The sequence below is a fragment of the Amblyomma americanum genome, chromosome 2, assembly GCF_052857255.1.
Source record: "Amblyomma americanum isolate KBUSLIRL-KWMA chromosome 2, ASM5285725v1, whole genome shotgun sequence".
Classification (NCBI taxonomy): Eukaryota; Metazoa; Arthropoda; class Arachnida; order Ixodida; family Ixodidae; genus Amblyomma; species Amblyomma americanum.
The window spans coordinates 68,115,801-68,140,826 of NC_135498.1; the positions used below are offsets into that span (position 1 = coordinate 68,115,801).

At 45.8% G+C, this 25,026-nt stretch overlaps 1 protein-coding gene across 1 annotated transcript in view; it reads right to left on the reverse strand.

The window, feature by feature from the left end:
- Positions 1-2,464: 2,464 nt before the first annotated feature.
- LOC144118657 (glutathione hydrolase 1 proenzyme-like) overlaps positions 2,465-25,026 on the reverse strand; it is a 65,775-nt gene continuing 43,213 nt past the window's right edge. The window contains exons 9-13 of the mRNA XM_077651527.1: positions 23,463-23,529; positions 20,270-20,427; positions 16,268-16,493; positions 6,564-6,668; positions 2,465-2,628 (exon numbers count right to left, since the gene is read on the reverse strand). Of these exons, the coding sequence (XP_077507653.1) occupies positions 2,479-2,628; positions 6,564-6,668; positions 16,268-16,493; positions 20,270-20,427; positions 23,463-23,529 (706 nt within the window). The 3' untranslated portion in view covers positions 2,465-2,478. The remainder of the gene's footprint in view (positions 2,629-6,563; positions 6,669-16,267; positions 16,494-20,269; positions 20,428-23,462; positions 23,530-25,026) is intronic.

The window sequence follows — 25,026 nt, forward strand, 5'->3', positions numbered from 1 at the left end:
CGGGATTCATTTTTGACATTAGTGACGACGGAAACCAGCCTGGAACACAGGATTCCGAGCTCCAACGCCCAACTATAGGGTCTCCAGAGAGTTTTGTAGCAAGAACAATATTAAAGATAGAAATTTGATTTTTTTTTGCAGGCAGTGGCCGATAGAATAAACATCTTGCATATTTCAGAAAATTTTTTAACATTTATTTTGTTTAGATAAAAGAATGTCTTTTGAAGGTTTATTCAATTTCTCCTTAAAATCTGGTTTTTGAGAATAGAAATTTTTGTTGCTGAACGAAATTCTGTATTTAAACTTATATGCCTACAAAGCATGTTTATTTAACCTTGTTTACATATATTGCATAAAATGTTGAATGCAATAATTTTTACAGAACAAAAATTACTGAAACCTGCAAAAAAAAAAACGATCATTTTCCTCACGGTAAGGAAAGAGCTCTTAAGCCTCGCTACCTGTACAAGGAAGCTGTTCTGTACCTGGTGTGCCAGGATTTCTTTAGAGACGACCCGAGACAAGACATTGCCACGCCATCCTTGAAGCAGGGGTTCCACGGTTGCGCGGCTACTGGCCATTTTCACAATGTTCGCACTCGGGCCCTTTCGCTTATGACATATGTGCCTGCTTTATAACACCATGTTTTTTAATAGCAATTGTTGGTACGAACACAGTGAGAAAAAACGAAGTGCGTAAAACAATACTTTTTGTTCGACTTGCCTGCCCATGTGGAGTTTTTCTGCTATCAACAATTACTAGCACCAACTAGTACCAACAATAAATGCTCTTAACGCATAGTGTTATGAAGAAAATGGATTTCTCTTTCTAATTAGTATTTTTTTTCTATCAGAAACAGGAGGACCACAGCAATCGCGCGCACAATGTGCTGGTGGTGGTAACAACTTCATTAAAACAAAAGAACAAAACATCCTCAACGGTGGGCTCTCTCGCTTGTCGAAGAATCCACGGTCCTGAGCCTCACGGAGAGCTCTGTCCACTAGTCATGCTTGGCCAGCTGGTTGAACAACTCGCAGAGTGGCCTTCATTGAGGAGGGGGATTGGTTGGGCATGGGGGGAACTGCCATGGGTTGGGGCCATTCCCAGTGTAAAAAATGGCCAGTGGCCGCGCAACCCCAGCCTTAACGATGGTGCGGCAATGTCTTGTCTTGGGTCGTCTCTAAAGAAGTATGCTTTCCAAAATAAGAAATGGCTCAACTCTACTGAGCCAGGTTATACGGAGCGAAAGCTCGATTAAGCATGGTTAGACATGGTTATACGCCGCTACCCTTTCCCGTTTGAGATACTCTTGTTGCCTGTGCAGCTGCTTCTCTGGACGTACCTCCCGTTCTTCATCGGTTTCATCAACTCGACGAGCCCGCTTTCGCGACTTCTCGCTAGCCAAAGCGGCTTCGTGACGCTCTCTGTCGTAGGGATCGCTAGGAGCAGCCCGGCGCCTTCAATGCTCAGTCGAAGAACTTGTCTCGGTGACCTGCTCTGGCTCCATTTCTCTGCGGTGTCTAGGCGCAGAGCGCTGGCCTTAATTAAGCAAGAGCGAATCGCGTGGTTAGCCACGTGACACAACTGGCGAGAGCGAGCGATCGGAGCGGCGGTCGGCGCAGCGCCGGAACGAGCAGTAACAGCTGCGACAAGTCACCTGGTATGACGTCACGGTCACACCTGCTGCGAGCCTTCAGTTAAGGGGTCAAATCCAAGCGTCATTTGACCTTCGCACTCTACATGCGAGAAATGGAGCTCACACTAGCTGGAAACTTGCTTCAGCGGCGCTGCGTTAACGGCGCCGTCGCCTCGCAGCAACCCGGAATGAGGTCCACACTACGCGCGTTTTTCCGTTGCGCGAGTCACGTGACACAGCGACGCGCTCGTGCTTTATCGCCATCCACGAGCATGGTTGAGGTTGCGCGCGCTCTTTCCCGTCGTCGTCTCGCTGTTCTCCCGCCGCCCTGCTATCCCGTCGCCTCGGGCGGCGGCAGGTCAATGACCTAACCATATGGCTGCCTCCCATTTGCTGCTCTCTTCTGCGGAACGCGAAAAATAGCTCCTGGACAGATTATTCTGCGAAACGGCAAACCAGCTGGTCTGCGGGAGAAAAACCGGTTTGTGCCGGAAGCGGCACGCGGAAAGCGTTCTGCGTTGCGCTTTTTGCCGCTAGTGTGAGCGCGCCTTCACTCTTAGTAGCCTGGCACGGATTAAAAAAGCCGAGGAAATGATCTCGTAATGGACACAATACCTGCTCGGATGACCTCGATCGCACAGTACTTGAAGAGAAACTCGAAGGCCTCACTATATTCCGTAGCGTAGTCTCCCTCGGCCGTTAAACCGGGAGTGTAAACTTACTTGTTCTAATGTGGCATTTTGTCCAAAATTGTGTTTGAAGTTGGCAAAGGCGGCAGCAGTGCGTGCTTGCCCAAAAGTTTAAAATGCAGCCAGCCACATGTGCGACCAGATAGTGGCCATTCAAGGTTGATCTTTAATTTTGTCATAAGCCTCCATCTTTTCGTCCACGGTCACCTTCCCTCCGCCGCTGCTTCCGTCACAATGCACGTTGTCGCTCGGAGCCACCCAGGATACGTACGGCTTTTTGGCAAATATTCCATTGGCAGTGGGCTGCAGAAAAGCAAAATTACGACGCTTGGCTGAACGCACCAATACAGGCTGTCAGAAGAGGCTTGCTCATTGCGCTAACTGTGTTTCTGAATGCTTCGAAAATTGACTAAAGTTGCCATCCGACGAAGCGAATAGCGGACGCGACATCCCTAGCGCACTGTCCGCCACTCATTTTTTTTTTCTCTTACCCTTGGCCCCGTCCCACAAGAAGAAGAAGAGAAGCTTTACGACAAAACGCCATGGCAATTAGCCTGAATTTGTGATACTCCCGCGAATGCTGTACACAGCAGAAGATGTATACTATGACAAGATGCACTTAATTGCGACGTGTGCCTACTACCAAAACGTGACATCAAGCAACGGCCTACGTCACGCCGGCGTGTTTCTCATAAATAAGATGTAGAACCTTCGGTTCTCAGACGCTTGCGACCACTTGTGTCCCGCCAACTGAACGCTAAAACAGAGAACTTCGTGGCGCCTTAGATATTTGCACTACTGGGGCTCTGGACGATTTGTACTCTCATTTCTACTGCTGCATAGTCACATACACTCCACTTGCCTAAGCATGACGTTGAACTAGAGTTCCGGTATGAGAAATCTGTGCAATCAGTCCTGGTAATGAAAATGACGGGCGTTTGAAAAAGTTAGGAACTTCAGGCATTTCGTCGTTACTGGCATGCATATTGCAGAAATGTAAGCAACAAACTGGTAGATTAACAGAGACAAAACTACATTGTATAGATAAAAATATCAAACTAATTTGTGCTTGCCAAAGAACGATAAAAGTGCGAACACATGCACAGACGCGTGAAGTCCTGGACCAAACGTTAATAAATGCCAGTTTGCTGCGCAGTCAGGAAAACAAATTCGCAGAATATCCTAGAAGCTTGAGGGGACATGGCCTGAAAAAGCCTGAAACAAATAGCACCTGACCAAGTAACGAGGGAACGCAGACCTGATTTTTCTTGCGCGCTTGCATCCCGTAACTTTTTTCCCGGGAGTGTCCAATAGAGGGATAGCAAATTTTTTAAACATTCCTTCATCTAGTGAGCTCAGCACACCAACCAAAATTTTAGGCTGCTTTGCCTGGGCAATCTGCGTCATACGTGGTGTACGGCGGGCATCATAGGGGTAACTCTACAGACGTAAGAAAGGCAGGACAGTTGGAGGGTACAATTAAGCACCGCCTTAAGGGTACGACCCGATAGCGTAAAGGTTTAATTCCCATACATGCGGAACCGGTCATTCTCTGCTTTACATTTATAGATACCTCGGAGCCCTAACACCCCTCCTGGCGCAGTGGTGCAGCGGTTAAGCGATGCGCCACTGCCCTGCGATTGCAGGTGCTCCCAGCGGTGGGCCCTGTGCAGCCCATATTACTCTCACCGAGCGACCAATCATTAATTTAACTGCCACCTGACATGATGGGCAGTTTGCTCACTATCCGGTGGGGTGATACCGCCGCAATGTCACGTGACCTGGGTGGCCCACCTGCCTCCTGTAGGTTGCTCTCTGGGGACCACCTGCCAGAGCCATGCTCGCGATTTTCCGCTCATGACGCCGACACCGGATTTTCTGTTGAACGCGGCCTTTAACGCTCTCGCGTTAAAACATTTCCACCCATGCGAAAATATTCCTGTTCTTTTACAGTGGGCTCTAAGATCCTGGTGTACCTAAGTCGCTGCAAGCAGTTCTGTAGCCACAAATTTTTTCTCTCCCTTGATATTATTGGTCACATCATTGCAAACCTGATGTACAGCGGGGGCACACTATACACCCGTCCGACAGAGGCGAACAGAATCTATCTCAGATGCATGCTGCGCATGTGATGCCGGATTATCACTGACTTGTAGGAACCCTGGTGTTCACTTCGTGCGAGGGAGGATAGTACAGCTCAGTAACCTTTCGCGTACACCAGCTGTGCTCTGCTCTGGTATCCTCATTCGTGCCCTCTGTCTGAAATTGAAAGCCGCTGGCGGAATTTCCCGCTCCTCTCCAAATCAACGCAAATACGGAACCCCGCTAAGCGGTGGACTTTTCCTCCCACGTCATGCATCTCACCCCTTTAATTTATAAGATGATATTGGGTCAGCGTGAAGCTATCGCCATTGTTCATAAAACAGCACCAAAGGCGTTGATGGAACGACAGGCACATGAGGGGGCGCTGAACTCTCAACTGAATTTCGTTAGCCAAGTGACTGAAATCTTAGACAAGAAGTATAAACATATAAAAGAGAAACGATCAAGAGGCCAGGAGGACAAAACACACCTTTAAATGGTCACCTCATATACAGGAATGAGAGCTCCATATATATCTTGAAAACTGTGGTGTTTGACAGACGCGCGTTTCGCGGTTTTAGTTATCTCCAACTCGTTAACTGACCGCTAGTTATATTATGAGCTCCACTATGAAACCTGAAATCCCGCTGCGATGATATCCCACACGGAGGGTCATAACCTTAGAGAAGTGCCTGAGTTGCCCTGTAATTATACGCTAGGGCTTTTATGAATGGATGTTTTTTTTTTTCAGAAAAGGAAATGGCGCAGTATCTGTCTCACATAACGGTGGACACCTGAACCGCGCCGTAAAGGAACGAATAAAGGAGGGAGTCAAAGAAGAAAGGAGGAAAAAGGTGCCGTAGTCAAAAGCTTCGGAATAATTTCGAACACCTGGAGATCTTTAATGTGCACTGACATCGCACAGCCTACGGGCGCCTTTTTGCGGTTCGCCTACATCGAAACGCGATCTCCGCGGCAGGGTTCGAACCCGGGAATTTCGGCTCAGTAGCCCAGCGTCCCAACACTGAGCCACCACGGCGGGAGCCGTCGTTTTCAGTCGCTACTTCAGCCAGTCAACGCTCGTGCTAGTATACTTTTATTTATTTATTTATTCAAAATACCCCCAAAGGCCCTCATTTGAGGGTATTACATGGGGGGGGGGGGGGGGAGTAAGTACAAAGCATTGTTATAAGGTTAAAGATATTGCACTAAAATAAAATAGAAATCACAAAATATTAATCATAAATAGGCATTCACAGAAAGGGTCGCAACAATGCACATAACAGCAAAAATTTGAGCATAAATAACAGCACCGCTAGAAAAAGAAAAACACAACACTAGAAAAGGTGCGCTGAAGTACAAAAAAAAATATAAAATAAAAAGAAGACAAGGCGGAAGAAAAGAACGCTCAAAAAATACATTTTTAGTTGTTGAAACATGAGTGCATAAGATGTTGGAATTTATTTAGATCAGATTCAGTGGCAATTTCTGATGGCAAAGCGTTCCATTCGGTTATTGTGCGTGGTAAAAAAGAATAGGCATAATGGAATGACTGGCAGTTAATGCGTTTAACTTTGTAAGGATGATCGCGACGTGGAAAGATAACTGGCGGTGACATCACAGCTGCGTTACGCGAGGCGCCGCCCCCTGGCAATGGACTTAATTTCAGTTTCATTTCAGTTTGCTGATTTCGGTTTTTTTAATGGTTCCACGGCTTGTGGTGCCGGAGAGAAGAGAATTTAGGGAATGTGATATTACCATCAGTTTCAAATGTTCGAAAATCTCCCGGAATTGTCCTTTAAAGTGTTTACTGCATATCACCGCGGCTCTGAAAGCACGCATACAGCACTTTTTCCGAATTTGCGCAGTTTCCTGGTGTAATTAAACTGGAATAACCGGATTTTTCGCGAAATTTGCTCCTTCTAAAGGGGTGTTTTTTTGTTTAACCACCACTTCTCCCGGACCTCCGTCTAGACTGGTGCAAATGCCATCAATCTGCCCATAGCGCAATGCAGTGTTCTCAGAGCCCGTCCGGATTCCGGCAACGCTTTCACTGGATAACAAAGAATGTGGAAAGAGAAACCCCTATCTAGTGCACTGCTGACAAGCGCGCTCAGTGCACACACGAGGGCTGAACGGATACGGACACAACGTACCTGAATGTCCTTAACCGAGTCGTCCCCGCCTGAGATCTCGGGTGCAATCCTGTCTTTTTCCTGGACGCAGGAGGGAGCCCTGGCGAGCTTTATGCAGGTCAGAACCTGCGAGGAAAAAAAAAAAAAGAAGCGTCCGCTTCAGCTTGTGTCGGAGCAAAGTGCAGCACGAAAGGCCTCTGTATAGAGGAAATTTTTATTGCGTTTCTTTCCTTAAAAATTAAATATTGTTATAATAGTCATCCTCACGAATCCTCGGCGAACCGTGGTTTGTACAGTTCTTTTCAATCCTATTGATGCATGTGGATTGTGGCAGTACAGAAGCAGCCATGCGAGGAAGTGTCGTGCCTCGAGCGAGTGCTTCTCACAGTCTGACTGCGCATATCCCTTTAACGCGTTTTGCACACAGTTGTGCTCACAGCAGACTCACACCTTTTACTTCGAGTATGCTGCACCTAGCGGCAAATTCTTTGTTTCAGCACAAGTTAGCATCCTTCTTGTCGCAAAAAGAGTTGGTTTCTGTGCCATATAGATAATGCAGTAAATAATAACAAGAGAGTAATTACTCATTGGCATCCACCCAAGCGTAGCTATACAGCTACAAAGGAAAGTTATACAGCTTTCTCAGAGACTCCGCAGTTAAAGAAAAATTCGTCTTGATACGGAGTTGGAACACGGGACCATCGCTAACCGGAGCAGACGCTCTACCAACTGAGCTAACCGGGACGGCAATGAGTAATTACTCCCTTGCTACAAATGTACTCCATCTTGGGGGATTCCCCTACACATTTGGCCAACACTGCAATAAATAATTTTTCACAAAACAGTCAACTGGGTAGCATGTCCCTCACATCTTTTAATTCATTTCTCCATTCTGCCTGCTATCATTTATTTCCGCTGCCCCAGCTCAGGTGCTTCCGTATCGATGACAGATGCCGGGGCTAGCCCAAATCTTTTCCTTCATTTTTATTATTTTAATAAAAAACACTTACTACTACTACTACTACTACTACTACTAGCATGTCATCCGCCATTGCTATTCGGACCGGTTCTGCAGCGGGTCGATTGTTCTTTCTGAATTTCGAGCGCGATGTTTACCTTCTAAACATAAAGCAATTGTACAATGCCTAGGGTACTTAGTTGACAAATCCGGGCATTTCGATGCTGCTATTTCTAACCAATCTGATACTTTGTACGGAATTTTGCACATCCTTGTAAAAACTTGCTCGCTGATCTTTCGCACTTGAAAACCAAAAAATTCCCTCTCTTGAGGCCTGAATATCCTATTTAGGTGAAAATTAATTGGTTTCGATCAAAATAAAAAATGCCGCTTGAAAGGGACATAGTGTCGGGTGCGGAGTCGACCGTGAAGCTGCTTGTGGAAAGGTCTATGCGCACGGCCACGGTACTGTTGCGCTCAATATATGCCTTGCAGCGCTTGATCGTGTGGCCTCTACTCTTCCTGGACGCAGGGATTCTTCCATTGCGACAATCAGCTGCATCCCCCGCATTGCTTAAATATTTTTCGTGTTTCTTTGGGGCGATATTGTGCGTAGAAGTGTTGCGGCCACACGCTCTCACGTTGCAAGTCAAATTGAGCGCGATAGTAGGTGCAGCGCAGGCAGTCGTCAGGCATTCGTCCATAATCGTGGTGTGTCCTTTCAATGCTCGCTTTCTACGCGATGGGACACATGCTCTTTTCCTTCTTTAGCGCACAACAGGGCCGGCCAATAGTCGAATTTTATTTTTTTTTCTTGGTGGGGGGGGGGGGGAGGGGGGGAGCTTGTTTAAGAATACAGGCTGTCTTAAGGCAGATGGCACGTGAATGATGACGGACAATGAAAACAAACGCAGAAGCTGGTGAGCAAGGATGTGTTTTATACGGGCAGATCCTTTTAGCGTCTTTAATGCACAAGGGCCATTCTGGAGCTTGCACGACAGATTTCTGCGGCAGCACTTCTGCGTCCGCGGTGTGGATCGCCTGTACACCAATGAAGTTCCCTGAATACCAATCCAAGCTCACCTGGATAACAATGCAGAGCACCCGTGCCTTTGTAAGTGTACACAGCGTAACGTGGTCACTTAAAACTTAAGTTGAATACATGGCAGCCTAAGTAAGGGGATAGGTTATTCACATTATCCAGACGAGCTTGGGGAAAGACGATAGCCTCAATAGTATATGCGGGATTCTATGGGAACTCATGTCAGAATTAGAGAAGCAGAGGAGAGGCGCGGCAATACGTCACCATTCAGTAATTAGTTAAGGAACGTGCAGTTGGACAAGGCGCTTCACGCATGCACTGGCAAATTTCTAAATTTGCCGAGCGAAAATTTATTTCCCGGCTCGGGGTGACAAAAACAGGGTGACAATTTTCGCAACTCCGTAGCCAGGCAGGTAACCGGCCAAGATCAGTCTTTTACTTTAGATAACTAGACACTTTGGTCTTTAAACAGTAATAAAAGTGCCAAAACTATTTAGTCCACTGTCTTTCTGGGAAACCGACAAGGCGGAGTATATTTCAAATAAGGGAGTAATTACTGATTGCCATGTGTAAACGAGCGCAGGCATACGGTTACAAAGGATAGCTATACAGCTTTCTCAGAATATTCGTAGATTCTTTCTCAGAGAGATTCGTTCGGGTTCGGAGACCGAACCAAATACCACCACCTGTGCGGGACAGTAGCTCACCAACTAAGCTCGCCAAGACGGTTAGCAGACAGCAGAGGAGGTACCGATTTGATCCACACGAAGTGAGGATGGTGTTAATCCAATTTTTCTTCAGCCGCGAATTTCGTTTGATACCTGTATAGCCATTTCAGGCACGTATTATGCTTTACTACCGATAAAAGGCTGAAGAGCCACCTGTTTCACACAAGCAAGAAAACAAACATCAATGGCTCAAAAACTTGAGAGCACACTTAAGCTCCGCCTTAAGGGTATGGCGCGATAGCTTCAATTGGTCCCTTCAGCGGCCGGGGGTCCGCGTTGCGTATAACTTCGCAGGCACGGACACTGTTCTCTCTTTCACCATCACATAATGCTTACCCTACCCTTGAGGAGTACAATGGGACAACATTAGATATCCCTCCCGTTCAAGTGCCTCTTCTTTGTCGCCTAGATTCTGCCTACATGCTCATATATGCGGAGTTGGTTATTCTCTGCTTTACATTAATAGATCGCGAGGAGTCCTAATACCACTTCTGGCTCATAGTCCAGTGGTTAAGCGATGAGCCACTTCCCGGGCACACGGGTGGCTGCTTCAAGCATAGCCGCCGATGGGCCTTCTGAGACCCAGGTTGCAGTTCCTGTGCAAATTCTTGCGACCAGACATAAAATTCAACTGCCGCGTGCCAAGGTTGGCAGGTTGCGATGACGTCACAAGGTCGCATGACCTAGGTGGCAGGTGGCCCACCTGCTTTTCTCGACACAGTGACGCCGGCGACGCCGCTGTGGCCGCTGAAGGGGACGCTTAACGCTATCCTACTAAAACCTTTAGGAATTCACGCATGCCGGACACTTCCACAGTCGTGTAATTGCCTCCTTGTTCTTCTATAAACACATTTATGCGCAATTAGTTATTTTTCTTTTCATACGAATATGTTTCCGCTACGAAAACTCAGCAGTACTGTGCTTTGCTACAGCGTCCGAGAAGAAAAAAAGAAATAGGGCCATACCATGTCCAACATTCTTGGACAAAAACTTTGAATGTTGGGAAACTGTAAGGTACTGTTGTGGAAATATAGAAGGTAATGGTCCACTCTCAAAATATTTATTTTGTAGTGTTTCCATTGGTCGCATCGAGCAGTTAAGACTGCCATAGAAAACCAATAAGGAACACTTTTGACGATAGCAAGAACGTTAATAGCAAAAAAAAAAAATGCAAGACTTCTCGCGGGATATCTGCGGATATATTGATTTTCATAGTTAAATCTTACAATATGTGAAAAAATTGCGTTCATAAACTTTTTTTCGTTCAAAACTGTTTTTCTCCAGAATTGTTGCGTATCATCATTTCCTAGGCGCGCCGAATACAGTTTCGCGGAGTTTGTCTGTATTTAGCTTGTTTTATAAAAGGAAGTCCTTAAAAAAACAGACCAGTAATGTCCCTGCCATTCCATCCAACAGGTATTTTAAACGTAGCCGGCGTCCCTGACTTCGTTTGCAGGAAAACAAAAATAAAAGTCGAGTGCACAAGATGCCTTTTCGTTTAAACGTCGCGCCGCAAGGGACAGATTTCCTTAGTACCCGCGTATGGCTGCGCTTGGCGGATGCTAGTGAGTAATTACTCCCTTACTTAAAATTAGAAAAGCACTCCAGATTGAGGCCTAAGCAGCACATGTAATCGGCCCAATATTGAAAATATATTGGAAAATGTTGGTCCTACAAAGGACCCGAGTGCAACCGTCCTATTCCAATACTGGGCCAATCACGTGTGCTGCTTGGGGGTTTCTAGAAAACACGTTGGAATAACACCATTCCCTCTTCGAGTTTTTGATCCGCGCCCTGCCATCTGCTAGCCGTCCTGGTTAGCTTACTAAAGCTACTGCCTTTACAGACAGCGGCTCCGGGTTCAATCTCCGGACCAGGATGAATTTTTATTCTAAGCACAAAGTTTCTGTAAAGGCTGCATACAGTTTTACGTAGTAGCCATATCGCTGCGCTCGGTAAATGATAATGAATAAGAACTTAATTATTTGCCACTTATTTGTACCGCACAACTTGCGTGTTAGGGACCACCGGGCAAAGCATACGGCTTTTAAAATTGCGCCAGAAAGTCCGTTTCATTCACTTGGAAACTGGTTAAAGCGAATGTAAACGAAAAAAAAACTTTTCTAGACCCAACATATTCAGTGTTTCAAGGCTAAATATAAACAGCACGAAAGAGCGCCAGCAACCGACATACATCAACTGATCTTTCTTCACCATGAGTACGATGATTAGGATACGTACAGTCATTGAATCTTTATAGCCACTCTTGCCACTAAAGGAAGCCATATGCAAGAAGGACATAAATAGGATGGCCTTGAAAAGCTTGCAGGCCAATCCATGCTGCGCACGGATTACGTTATTGCAATAATGGAACACTGCACACAACACCAGGATATTTCTCAACGCAGGAGGTACAGGGTCGGTCAAAAGTTCCAAGACCGCAGGGCCTGCTTTTGAGCAGTATAGTCAGACAGTTACGACACCCACCGAAGCTCAAAATAACTGCAGAGGGTAGAAGAAGCATCGTCCTAAACTCCGATAACCTTGATAGCTATATCAGCATCTTAAGTACCAGGATATAGCGATGGAAAGCAGACCCCGTGGCCTAAAAAACGTTTGAACAACCCTGTACGTTATCATCGCACTTCGTCTTAAGGGTGGATTCACACGTCGAGCCATTGGCTCGCGGAGCAGGCATCACGAGACCTCCCACCTCCGTTTCGGGATGTTTGTCAAAGACCCTGTGCATGCATGTTTAATCCGCTTATCGCCACGTGCAAAGTGAAGGTTGAGGGAGTGGCGATAAGCGGATTAGGCGCATGCAGTATTTCGCCATGCAACGTTCACCAACATCGCAGAAAAGGAACGAACCTCAGGAAACGGAGAAGGGACGTCCCGTTGAGCCAATGGTCCTCCGTGTAAATGCACCTTACGAAGCACCAATAGAGGATCATGCATTCTTGGAGGCTATCAGCTACGCTTCTAAACGCATGGGTGCTCATTCATCCGGGTGAAGTGAATTAGTGAGGTGAGCTCCACCTGAAGCTCATGTATTACAGCGTTAACTGTACAAGGACCATTGGACTGGCACGTGTCGCAACCTTCGCCTTCTGCACAGCTGCACCTGTGCAAAGAAAAGCACAGGTGCAGAACAAGGGTATACTGACGTTTGCACAGGTGCACCTGCGCACTGCACAAACAAAAATGAACAGAAGGGTTGAAATGCGGGCCAGTTGGTTCATAGTAAATTGAAAAAAAAAACCAGTCACAAATGTGGGTGTTATCCACTGCTCAGCAATGTAATGATTCTTGGTAGAGGCAAGGGAAAGCAAGAGCGAGAAATCTTGGAGGCGTACCATATCAGTTTGTCAGGCCAGGATTGCATTAGCACAACCTCGGTGTGCTTACTCGAGAAGGAATTCGCTTTTTTAGGCTGGTCACGGTAGATGTGTATCTTGTGTGCCCTATGCGCTGTGAGGTGTGATGCGGCTGTTGAGCATGCTCTGCTGGCCTTTCTGGGACTATGTTTTGTCTAATAAATCTCAGTTGATAGTCCAGCCGTTGTGGCGTGAACACTCCTCCTCTTGTCTCTTGTCTTTTGTGACTTTTTTTTCAAGGTAAAAATGAACAGACGCGGGAGACCAGTCCTGTGTTATACAGGCGCGCTTGTACGTACACCTGATTGGAGAGGTTTGGTTTAGGGTTGGTGTATGGGGGTTTAACGTCCCAAAGCGGCTCAGGCTATGAGAGACGCCTTAGTGAAGGGCTCCGGAAATTTCTACCACCTGGGGTTCTTTAACGTGCACTGACATCGCACAGCACACGGGCCTCTAGAATTTCGCCTCCATCGAAATTCGACCGCCGCGGCCGGGATCGAACCCGCGCCTTTCGGGTCAGAAGCCGAGCGCCATAACCACTCAGCCACTGCGGTGGCCCTGATTGGAGAGGTGGTCTCTCACTGAAGCCGGTGTACTTCAGCGTAAGCTGTATAACGGACACTGGTCTGGTTCACGACTTTCGACATCCACACAGGTTCACAGATGAACCTGTGTACAGGATAAGCACAGGTGCAGAGGAGGGGTATACTGATGTTTTCACAGGTGTGCTTGTGCACCTGATTGGTGAGGTGGGTTCCCACTGAAGTCCGCGTGTTTCAGCATTAGCTGTATTGCGATAGCTGGCTTGTTTCAGAACCTTCGGAATCCACACAGGTGGTTCACAGATGCACACGTGTATTGGATAAGCACAGGTGCAGAGGAGGGGCATATACTGTTCTTTGCACACGTGCACCCATGCACCTAAGTGCACGGACAAACAAAAATGAGAGCACAATGGGGTCGGACACATGGCAGTCAAAATGTCACTGCATAATGCATTTCGTGCGTTAAAACTGCGAGGCGCAGGCTTAAATAATGACACATTCTGCGTCCAGTGGAAAGGGGTACACAAGAAGGGCGAATCAAGAAGGATGCGACCGGCAGTTTAGTGCAAAGTACATTCGGACACTGGCTAGGAACAGTAAGAGGTTTCACGGTAGCCTTTCAAGAAGCACTGAGAATAACTCAACCAGATCTTTGTTTTTAATAAAATGCCAGCAGGGCTTTTCACGGCTCTGGTAATGTTTGTTGGGCAGCATATGTTACCTTCACTGATTAAAGTTATGGAGTTAAATTTCGAACATTTTCTTCCATCACTACGATGCAAATCAGTGACGTTTGGGAAGAGTACAAATCTGATGAGTTTTTTGTTAATTTTTTTCGGTTGTTTCTTTTCTTTCTGCCTTGCCCGATAAAGGGCCATTGGAGACAGGGATACCAAAGTTGCCTGAACATCCAGGCATTTCCTGAGGGTTTTTCAGTTGGAGGATTATTCAGGAGCATGCTTAGTTCTATTTACTCCAAATATTCCCTGATGTCACTGCATTGTAGAAGCAGAAAAGGCCAGTGCGGCCGACACCAGCTTGCAATTTTTGCTTCTAACTGATAAAAACCTCTCTTTTAGGCAACAGCGTAAGGGCACTGTGTCGCAGAAAAGCCGGCGTCGGCGTTGCTGTCGGCGTGACGGAAAAATCTGGATTGGTAGAAAAGGTGGCTGTTACATGAGGCTCCCAAAGTTGGCGCCAGCCACATCAGCGGCGCGTCGGATTTTCAGCGATTGGAGCAACCGTGAGCAACACGCCAAGCGCATGGGCCGTCGGCCGCCGTCTTCCTCCTCACCCCCATATAAACACGAACCAGACGACGACTCATGTTCCAAGCATCGCCTCTCGAGCTGCTACGCAGTAGACCCATCGCTGTATTTTTAGTAACCGCATATATGTAGCCTACACAGGAATCGAGCCTCTGACCTTCAGGCTGTGAGTCAGGCACGCTACCGCTGTGCTACGCAGGCACGTTCGTACGGCGTGGTTAATGCGGGGCTCTGTATATGTGTCATGTGACCTTGCACGTAATGGTCGTGACTGTGAAAAAGGCAGCAGTGTCCATGTCTGCGAGGGCAAAAAAAAAAAACCGCTGTCGCGTCATGCCGTTAAGTGCGGATCTTAAGTGTCTCCCAAACTTTCCCGTGAAATCATCTACTTTGTGATTTTAGAATGGCAATCCCTTAACCAAGCTCAACTTCAATTCGTGCTCAGTGTCTATTAAGCCTACAATTGTGTACTACCTAACCCATTCATGCCTAGCGTCCTACGTGTCCTAGGACACCACTTTTTGCACCGTAATTCTAAACGTTCATTGCTTAAAGGACTATAAACACCAAATTTATGCTTTTGTGTTTTCTCCTTTCAAACGATGCATTATTGGTATACATGTAATACCCCATGGTATCCGCCTACGACCACTAAATAATTTATAGTTGAATTTCTTCTTGGCGCTGTTTCGGTTTCATCAGCCAAACGATGGGTGTTTTCAGGTAAGACATAAAAAAACTGCAATATAATTGTTGATACTTGATTTGTTGTAATTCTAGCTCTTAAATCAGACTGCTTAAGTGCTGTGGTGAGTTAAAACTACGCGTCAGGGTTTACATTTCAGTCTTTTTCCGCGCCACACGTGACTTGAAGCTCAACTGCACGTCACAGCCACCATTCAGTTGATGAAACCGGAACAGCATGAGAGAAAAAATTCAGTTATAAATTATTTCGCAGCCGTAGGCGAATACCAAGTGGTGAACCATGTATTCTAATGTGTAAAGCATCATTAAAAAACACGCCATAAAATTATGTGTCGAAAGTCCTTTAAATGCTTGCGCCTGCTAGCATACGTTCTGTATGCCCTTAACTTTTGCTGTGAAAGCGTTTAGTTTTGCGCGTTGTGCACGTTGAGAGAGAGCCGCCGGTCTTCTCTGGAAGCAGGGAGCAGATTCGACCACATTGGGATTCCGCAAAGAAAAAACAAATAACATGCGCATAAAAATAAAACCTCTTCGCGTGGTGAGCAATGTGATATTAAATTCAATATCAAATGTTTAAAGCGTTACCACATGTGATAGATAGCTTATTTTCCTAGTATCCTACACTGTAGGACGGTTCAAATTCCGCGGTTAAGAAAAATATTTCCATGAATAAAAAGATGATTCGTTTCAGTGTATATGCATTCTCTGAACAACAGATGAGTTTGTCGTAACAACAGGGCAGTCTTCTGTCGAACAAAAGATAAGTCTATCGTGCCACTGATGAGTATGTCGTATCAAAAGGGCAGCCTTCTGTTGCACAACAACGAGGTCTGTCGTACAATCGTTAATTATTTCATACAACAGAGCAGCCTTTTGTCGTACAACACAGAATTGTTTTGTACAGCAGAAGCTTTTATTGTTCAGCACGATTTTGTGCCTTTACAACAAGATATTTTGTTGTAATTTTTCATAGCGTGAGCTAAACAAATTACAAGGAACGTCGTGGCAAGCTCGCGGATAAAATGACAAAGTTTTATGGCTCCCTTTTACAACAGAGCATCTAAGGTTACTTTAAAATAAAGAAAGATCCCTTTTTACTTACCTCAACCAACGCCCACATTCCTTTCAGGCCTCCGCCGGATCCTGCGACAAGGCGAATCATTTTTTCGCTCCTACGCTTCGCCATAATGGGTATAAGCGACGTCCTCGGCTGACTGCTAGGCGCCAGCTCGTTCGGTGTTTTTGCATCACTGGCATGTTTCGGGGCAAAGGCGCTGACATAGTTGTTCATGATGACCCCACCCAGCGGCACCACCTTGCTTCCGAACCTGCAAACACAGTAGGATAGCCTTAGGTGTCCTAGGGAATTTAGTGAATTAACTAGACTTACTGGGTAACCGAGCATGCCAGTGACTTAGTGAATGAATGAATGGGTGCATGCAGGGCGAAACGAAAGAATAAGGCGTCTGAAGTACTGCACAAAGTAAATAATTTTTGTCATGAGTGACCAAGTCTCAAGCACATGGCTTCATTGAATGATACCGAGGACAGCCCAGTAACAAACAGGGTTGGAACACGAACATTCCAAGGCTCTAATTATCCCGCTTGTGCAACGCACAAGCGGGATATTTGTCAAAGCAGCGAAAATTGTGCTCATAGAGCGCGCGAAGAACCAACACACAATCGCGAAGAAAGGCCTCTTTGGGCTCGGTTACAGAAAGAGACTAAAAAGGTCAGACGGTCCAAAGAACGGTGTATTGACTTTTCAACCGCGAAACCGGCTTTTCTCAGACAGCTGCTCCTTACACTGAACACCACGCTAACTTGTCTCTATATCGGGTTAAAAGTAAAATAAAAAAACTGGAAGGAAGGACAACACACACCGTAATACGCATTTTTTTACTGCAGAATGCTTTGTTGCTTGTGTCGCCATCAAGAAAATAACGATTGAAATAATTGAAAGCGTAATTATCGATACTGATTCACTGAACATATCAAATGCATTACGCTCCAGAAATATAGTGAATCCCCTCCTCTCCTTCCTCAACAAAAAGGCGCATGATAGAATTACAATGGTTTAAATCGACGAAATACGGGAGAAGAGATTCCTTTCAAAGAGCATCCTCTAGGGGCATCCTCGAATAAAAAGGAGTGTCTTTGTCGTATAATGCAGCGAATAGTTCGTTTTTGCATAGCTTCCCAGGTTTTCTATACTTACCCAGAGATTTTTGACAAGCGTATTTTTTTTTTTTTTTAGCAGGAAGTTGTTTATGAGGCCAGTTTTATCGATTGTTGTAAGACTGCACCATAACAATCAACATATGCGCAGATCCCTCCTTGGAGCACTTGTAGTTTTCTCCTATTTATTGTGAAAAACGCAGCCCATTGGTTGTCCATGGCAGCACGCGGTACGAGCTCGGGACAAAGATTAAAAGCAAGATTTTGCTATGCATCGGACGCTTAGACCGTTCCCATCAGTGTGTCTATAACAGTATGATACAATATTCCACAGTTGCCTCACAATTAAAGGTGATGCTCAAGAAAGCTGGACTTGTGTATACAAAACGTTTACTGTGACCAAGCCTTCGCGTGCTTCATGTAGAGGTTTCTCTTGTTTAGTGAGTCTGAAATTGTTTATAGAATGTGTATGATCAATGCGAGGGCGCCATAGTAGAATCAGTCTAATAAAACGTTCTTGCTGCCATTCGCTCCAGATTGGTTTTACTGTTGGTAAAGCTTGTTGTGGTTTTCTTGTCGCACTTAGTCTTTTTTTCTATCTCAATCTCTACTAGCATTTAGCAGTCTTCGTGTTACTTTGTGTTACTTTCTCGACTTTACCTTTTTCATCTCGTGCAGCAGCCACGACCACTATTTCTTCGCCACTTATGCCTACGTAGCCGGGTACCCAGCATAACCTTAATATTTGCCCTTGTGTTGTGGCTCTCCTTGGCGGTGAATGATGTCTCCCATCAGGGGATTCACTATATTTCTGGAGCATAATGCATTTGGTATGTTCAGTGAATCAGTATCGATAATTGCGCTTTCAATTATTTTCAATCGTTATTTTCTCGATGGCGACACAAGTAACAAAACATTCTGCAGTAAAAAAATGCGTATTACGGTGGGTGTTGTCTTTCCTTCCAGCTTTTTTTTTATTGCAGAGTTTCCAACACGATGCGCCGTATTTGAACCACCTGTGTAGAAAGCGATACGATTCTCATATTTGTTTTCGTTCCAGTGAAAGGTACTCTCGTGTAATGTGTTCTTGCGGGGCTTGCTTCTGATGCAAGGGCGTCAAAGTGAGATCGCGTGTGGTGGGAAAGTTGTATCAGTGAAGTAGCGGGCTGGACTTGAGTATATTGTTTGGTAGTGTGTCCAGTATTTCTTGCCCACAGCATATATATCATTTTCGAGGTGCCTTTCTGTGATTACGGGCTCTCTTCGAAGGTCATATTTTTTGCATCTGTTTAGAAACAACCGCTTTACTATAAAGAAGAATAAAAAAGGCCCAAACGAGCGATGTTTTGACTTAAGCAGAGCATATATTTAAGATCCCTGTACGTGTACATGATTTGCTCAGAAATTTAACTAAAATACCTGATTTTATTGCCAATTTGGTCTTTAAGAGAGTGCGTTACACCCGCAGTTCACTCTTGTTCAGCAGTATCGCGGAAAAAAATTAGAGATCACTGCGGCTACCCGCATTGGAAGAATACGAAAGAGCGTTGACGCCTCCTCGACTCTGGTCGCCTTTCAAACTTGGCACCATGTTTGTTTTCTAGTTCACTTGATTGATTGGCTATGGATTAACTCTGATTATACCCTCGTTTCATCCTGGCAACCATTTCTAGTTTTCAAATTTGTTTAATTAATTAATCGATTAGGTATCACTCATCAAACACATTTCTATTCATTTCGAACTTTATTTCCGCTCATTTGCCCTTGTTCCCACTATTTTGCCGTCCACTGCTGTTTTCCGGTCCATTCATTATATCGACGTCTGTGCTATTTCGACTTTTTTACATTTTGGCTCTAAGTAATTAACTAATAATCCGATTGTCACCAATTTTTTTTTTGCCTAATACCTTCACCTCACCCTCTTTCGATTACAGTCACTCTTTTGACTATATTTCTTCCTAATTGCTCAAAATGTGTGCGGACATCGCTGCAGACAGCTGCGGACACGACCCTCCGACATAGCCTAGTAATGCTTTCGCATTAATATAGAAAACTGAGTTAAATATGGCGGACGCATTTACTCCGCTAATAGAATCTCTGAAGATTTTTGAGTTCTAAGAGCGTAAATCGTGCGAGACACTGCTGATTGCAGTGATTGCATATGGGTGATGATAATAATATTTTGTTCGGAAGAGAGGAGGGGAGCAGTAAGTGTCTCATTCAGGCTGGACACCTGAACTGCGCCGTGAGGGAAGTGACGAAAGATCGGGTGACTGTCGCGCCACAGCGAAAAAGCTGTGGATTAATTTAAACCACTTGGCGTTCCTTAACGCGCACTGCACACGGGCGTGTTTTGCATTTTGGGATTAAAACGTGCGCTCTAAACACTAATTAATACGCCTATTCGGGAGTAAAAAAAGAGTAAGCTGTCCCCTGGTGCATCCCCTTTTGGGAGGAGGGTACTCATGCCCAAACACTAAAAATACGGATTACTCACTGTCGGCAACGGAAAGAAATACACCCTCTGAACTTCTCGGGGTTGCGAAGATTTTATCCGAAATTTCAATCTCCTCCATCTACTAACATCAGGACCTCCGGTGCCACGTTTAAAGGCCTCCTCCCTTTTGCTAACTGCAGCAAGTCACGGTGATTTGTGGTGGGAATATGCCTCCATTGCAAAGAATGAACATTCCGCATATTTAGTGGCGTCAATTTCCCCCTGGACTTGGGCAGCATTCCCTGCACCTAAAAGAGACAGAGTAGATTGAGGTCGGACATTAGACCCCCCCCCCCCCCCCCCCCCGCACCACTACTGACCTAAAGGGGAGTGCCCTAGAGGACATCTCACTTCCTTTTTACTTCCATAAAGGTTAATTCTTGTTTGGAGCGTGAAAAGCCGTGGTCAGCCGCCCGCCGTTGTGCTTACGGTTCGTTCAAGCCTGATACGATGCTCAAGGCACCCTCCTCGTTGACGATGGACAGGTGGACGCCGCCGTAGTCTTGAACTACGGTGTGCTTGGGTACTGCGGCATCCTTTTTGCTCTTAATTCCGTCGTTAATTTGCTTGATCAGACCAGGAAAGCCCTGCCAAGGCGCGTTTATAGACGAATGAAAACACACAATAAATCAAGTGGCGCTTCGTGAATGTACAGCAGCATTGTTGAGGCATATCTGCAAGCAGAGTGAACGAAAGAAATCAGTCATGTGACTTTGGTGTTTGTGGCGGCACCATCGAAAGAGGGAAAACTTGGTGGAGCGTGCCCAGCCAATTTTTTTTTTTGGTCTGACGTACAATTCTTCATCTTCCAAAAAAGTAGCAGGAAGGAGCAGGGTCTTCTTGTGTATTTTGTTCAGTTTTCTTGAGAATATGACCTATGCTAGAGCACATAGCTCGAGTAGGTTTTCCCTAAAATGTCTCCCTTAATATTGGTTCTAACTGTACACGAAAACACTAAGCAATGCCTTTTTTTTCTGCGCAGGAAGACTCGTGTATTTCAGCGAAAACATCAAACAAGGCTCGCTTGAATAGCCAGAAGCAATATTTTACATACCATTCGGTACAACGTAAATGATAGCGTTCTTCGATCGTGTTTGCTTCGTTCAGTTAATCACGAAAAAAAAGCAATATCTTGGCTGTCGTGTTACACAGCATTCGCGTTCGTCCCACGTGACGTGACAACTGTCGTCACAGCCTTGTCCCAACCCGGTGGTTACATGCAAAAAAACTAAGCGACAAAAATAATCGCTGTTGCTAGGACTATGCGCTAAAACTGTCCTGTCGGAACACCCAGCGACAAAAATTGTTTGCAGGAGCGGCATGCGCCCAACGCTGGTGGCGCGAAGCCCGTGTGCACTTTTGAGCCGATAGGCAGCGCAGCGGGTAACTTCCGAATTACTTTTAAGCAACATTGGTGGAACGGCTTTAACTCGGTGATTAGCGGGTGCAGCGCACTTATAGACGCGGCTGATACTCTTTCGAAATGAAACATCTGAAGCGCAGATTCTGTGGCGGAGCTTCAGATACATCTCACGGCAACGCAGTGTTGTCAGCTAAGCAGATGTCTGCTAAGAAGAATGAGATGCACCATCACAAAATATCGCTGCACCCTGCGGGACATGAGCACCTGGACGCATCTGTGAGGTGAGTTTTTCTCTATACTACAGCTAACACACACGCACGCACTCGAGCGCGCGCGCGCGCGAACACACACACACACACGCACACACACACACACACACACACACACACACACACACACACACGCACGCACACACGCACGCGCACGCACACACACACACACACGCACACACACACAAACACACACACATACACAAACACGCACGCAAATGCGCGCACACACAGACAGACAGACACAAACAAACACATACATACAAACACGCACACACACAAACACGCGCACACGCACACACATAAACACACATACATACACACACTCGCGCGCGCACACACAAACACGCACGCACGCAAGCACACACGAAGACGCACGCGCGCACAAACACAAACACGCACACACATACATACACAAACACACGCGCGCACACAAACACACAAACACGCACGCACGCAAACAAACACAAACACGCACGCACACACAAACATACACACAAACACACATACATACACAAACACGCACGCACGTGCGCGCGCACACACAGACACACACAAACACGAACACGCAAACACACGCGCGCGCACACACACAAACACACATGCATACACAAACACGCGCGCACGCACATACACACATGCAAACACACGCGCACACACACAAACACAAACACGCACATACACACATGCAAACACACGCAAACACACACAAACACAAACACGCACACACGCACACACGCAAACACACACACACACACACACACACACACACACACACGCGCACGCACACACGCACGCGCGCACACACACACACACACACGCACACACACACACACGCACACACACACACACACACACACACAAACACACATACACAAACACGCACGCAAATGCGCGCACACACAAACAGACACAAACAAACACATACATACAAACACGCACACACACACACATAAACACACATACATACACACACTCGCGCGCGCACACACAAACACGCACGCACGCAAGCACACACGAACACGCACGCGCGCACAAACACAAACACGCACACACATACATACACAAACACACGCGCGCACACAAACACACAAACACGCACGCACGCAAACAAACACAAACACGCACGCACACACAAACATACACACAAACACACATACATACACAAACACGCACGCACGTGCGCGTGCACACACAGACACACACAAACACGAACACGAAAACACACGCGCGCGCACACACACAAACACACATACATACACAAACACTCGCGCACGCACATACACACATGCAAACACACGCAAACACACACAAACACAAACACGCACACACGTACACACACACACACACACACACACACACACACACACACACACACACACACACACACACACACACACACACACACACACACACGCGCGAAACATCGCGGGACGGTTACCACCGTTTAAACCGACATTCAGGGAGAGCTGTTTGGGATGGTCAATATAATATTGTCTATGCATAGACAATGTTTTCTACGATAGAGTTGAAGTTAGGTTACTACGTTGCCACTCGTAACTTCACGAGGTTCGGACCGCTCCGGTGCCTCTATGTTATGCCGACGCTGCAGAACAAAGGAACGCACTCATAACAGCAGTCGCTGTTAATAAAAAAAGAACGGATTGTGTGCAACCAGCCCACCGTGGGAAGTGAGAATTCAATTACTGATTGGTAGAGAGTGGTGGCGCGATTTTATGATGTAATCACAACTGCCCACGAGAAAAGAAAACAAAGAAAAAATGGCCGGAAATTCCGGTTAGAACCAGTTCTTGACTTCGACTGCATCAGAGTAGCAACAATGGGGATCTCTAATACTTATCACACTCCAGTGTTTTAAGTGTCCTCCCAGTTTTTAGTATATACACACGAGTGTGGTCGAGGAAGCTGTTCGGAAAAGGCACTTGCAATAATAAGGCAGCCAGGTACAAGTGACGCGCTATCAACTTACGAGGTCTGCTTCTCTTCCATCCAACTCGGGTATCGCGACGAGCACGTGCTGCATCCGTTTTTTTAAGCTGGGGTATGAGTGAAAGCAAAGATCAGTGCATGCACCCCAGGAATGATAAATGTAAAATAAACATGACTCTGATTCTGGCGTTGGCGGCGAGAGACTTTCCTTAGAGCGACTGGCTTCCAGATTCGCTAAGAACAAAATGTCTTACACATGTATTTTCTTCAAAATCTACCATAAGGGCATGAACACTGGGACTACCGACAATACATTTCGGGAATATACAGGGTGTTTCACCTAAGCCTTTATATAATTTTTAAAAATTGCTTTCTGAGTTAAAAGAGCGCTTTTTTCCGCATAGCATTGTCAGCGGTGTAATACATCACTAAACAACTAAGACGTGCTAAATAGCAGGCTGGTTAACTAATGGGTAACGATTAGTTAATTGCGTGGTTAAATTTTTAACTAGTACCGTTAGGCTCCTTAATTATTGAGAGGCGTGTACCCCACTGTAAGTAATATTCATATCAGTTTTAAGAATTTCGAAAACACGGTTACCCTCGGCGCTGTGGCCCAGCAAACTCTGGCTACGTCGCACCAAGATACACGTGCTTTCGGAAAGCTTGCAGGCAAAGCGACTCCTCCAGTGCAGGTAACTCGTCGAAATGACCAAAATTCCTTGGGCCACAGCGCCGAGGATAACCTCGTTTTCGAAGTTCTAAAAACTGCTATGAATATTACTAACGGCGGGCTACACGCCTCTCGGTAGGCTACGGGCCTGACAGTAATAGTTCAGGAGTTAACTATTCCATATTAGTTAACCAACCTGCTAGTTAGCACGTCTTATCTTGTTTGTGATGTACTACACCGCTGACAATGCTATGCCGAAAAAAGCGGTCTTCTGACTCCAAAAACATATTTTAAAAAATTGTGTTAAATCTTAGGTGAAACACCCTGTATTCCACTCGCTTAGAGCACTAATGTTTTGTTTCACGTACTTCATTCCTGGATTCTTTTAACGTCATTGTCATCGTTCTGGCCGAGAGCATACCTTGATATTTCGACTCATTCATTAACGATTGAGAAATATTTTCTGTATACATTGAGCCGGTTCCAAATTGACTTCACTTGTCTACGACGGCAGGGGAGGAAATTTTGAAAACAATAAATAGCCGTGGTTGGGGTGTTGAGTTTTAAGCGTAATAAGTCAACGTGGGTCTTGCTAAATCAGTACGTGGCCCTGTATAGCAGTACCATCGGCGCTGAGTGCATCATCAAAGTATTACTCATGGCCAGTGACGTCATTATTAGGACCAAGTGCAATGAGAGGAAGCCAGCTTCACAAATTATAGAAAGGATCTAGTTACAAAGAGGTACACACTAGTGGGCCCAGCAAAAATAAAATAAAACTCAGTAAAAGTGCAGTATCGAAGGCATATACAGCACAATAGAAGCAAAAAGGTGAAGTCAGCTGATGTCCGTGAACAAAATTTAGTTTGACATCATTTTGCAATAAGTTGTATTGTTTGGGGAAAATAATATTTAAGTGCATTAATGCTAC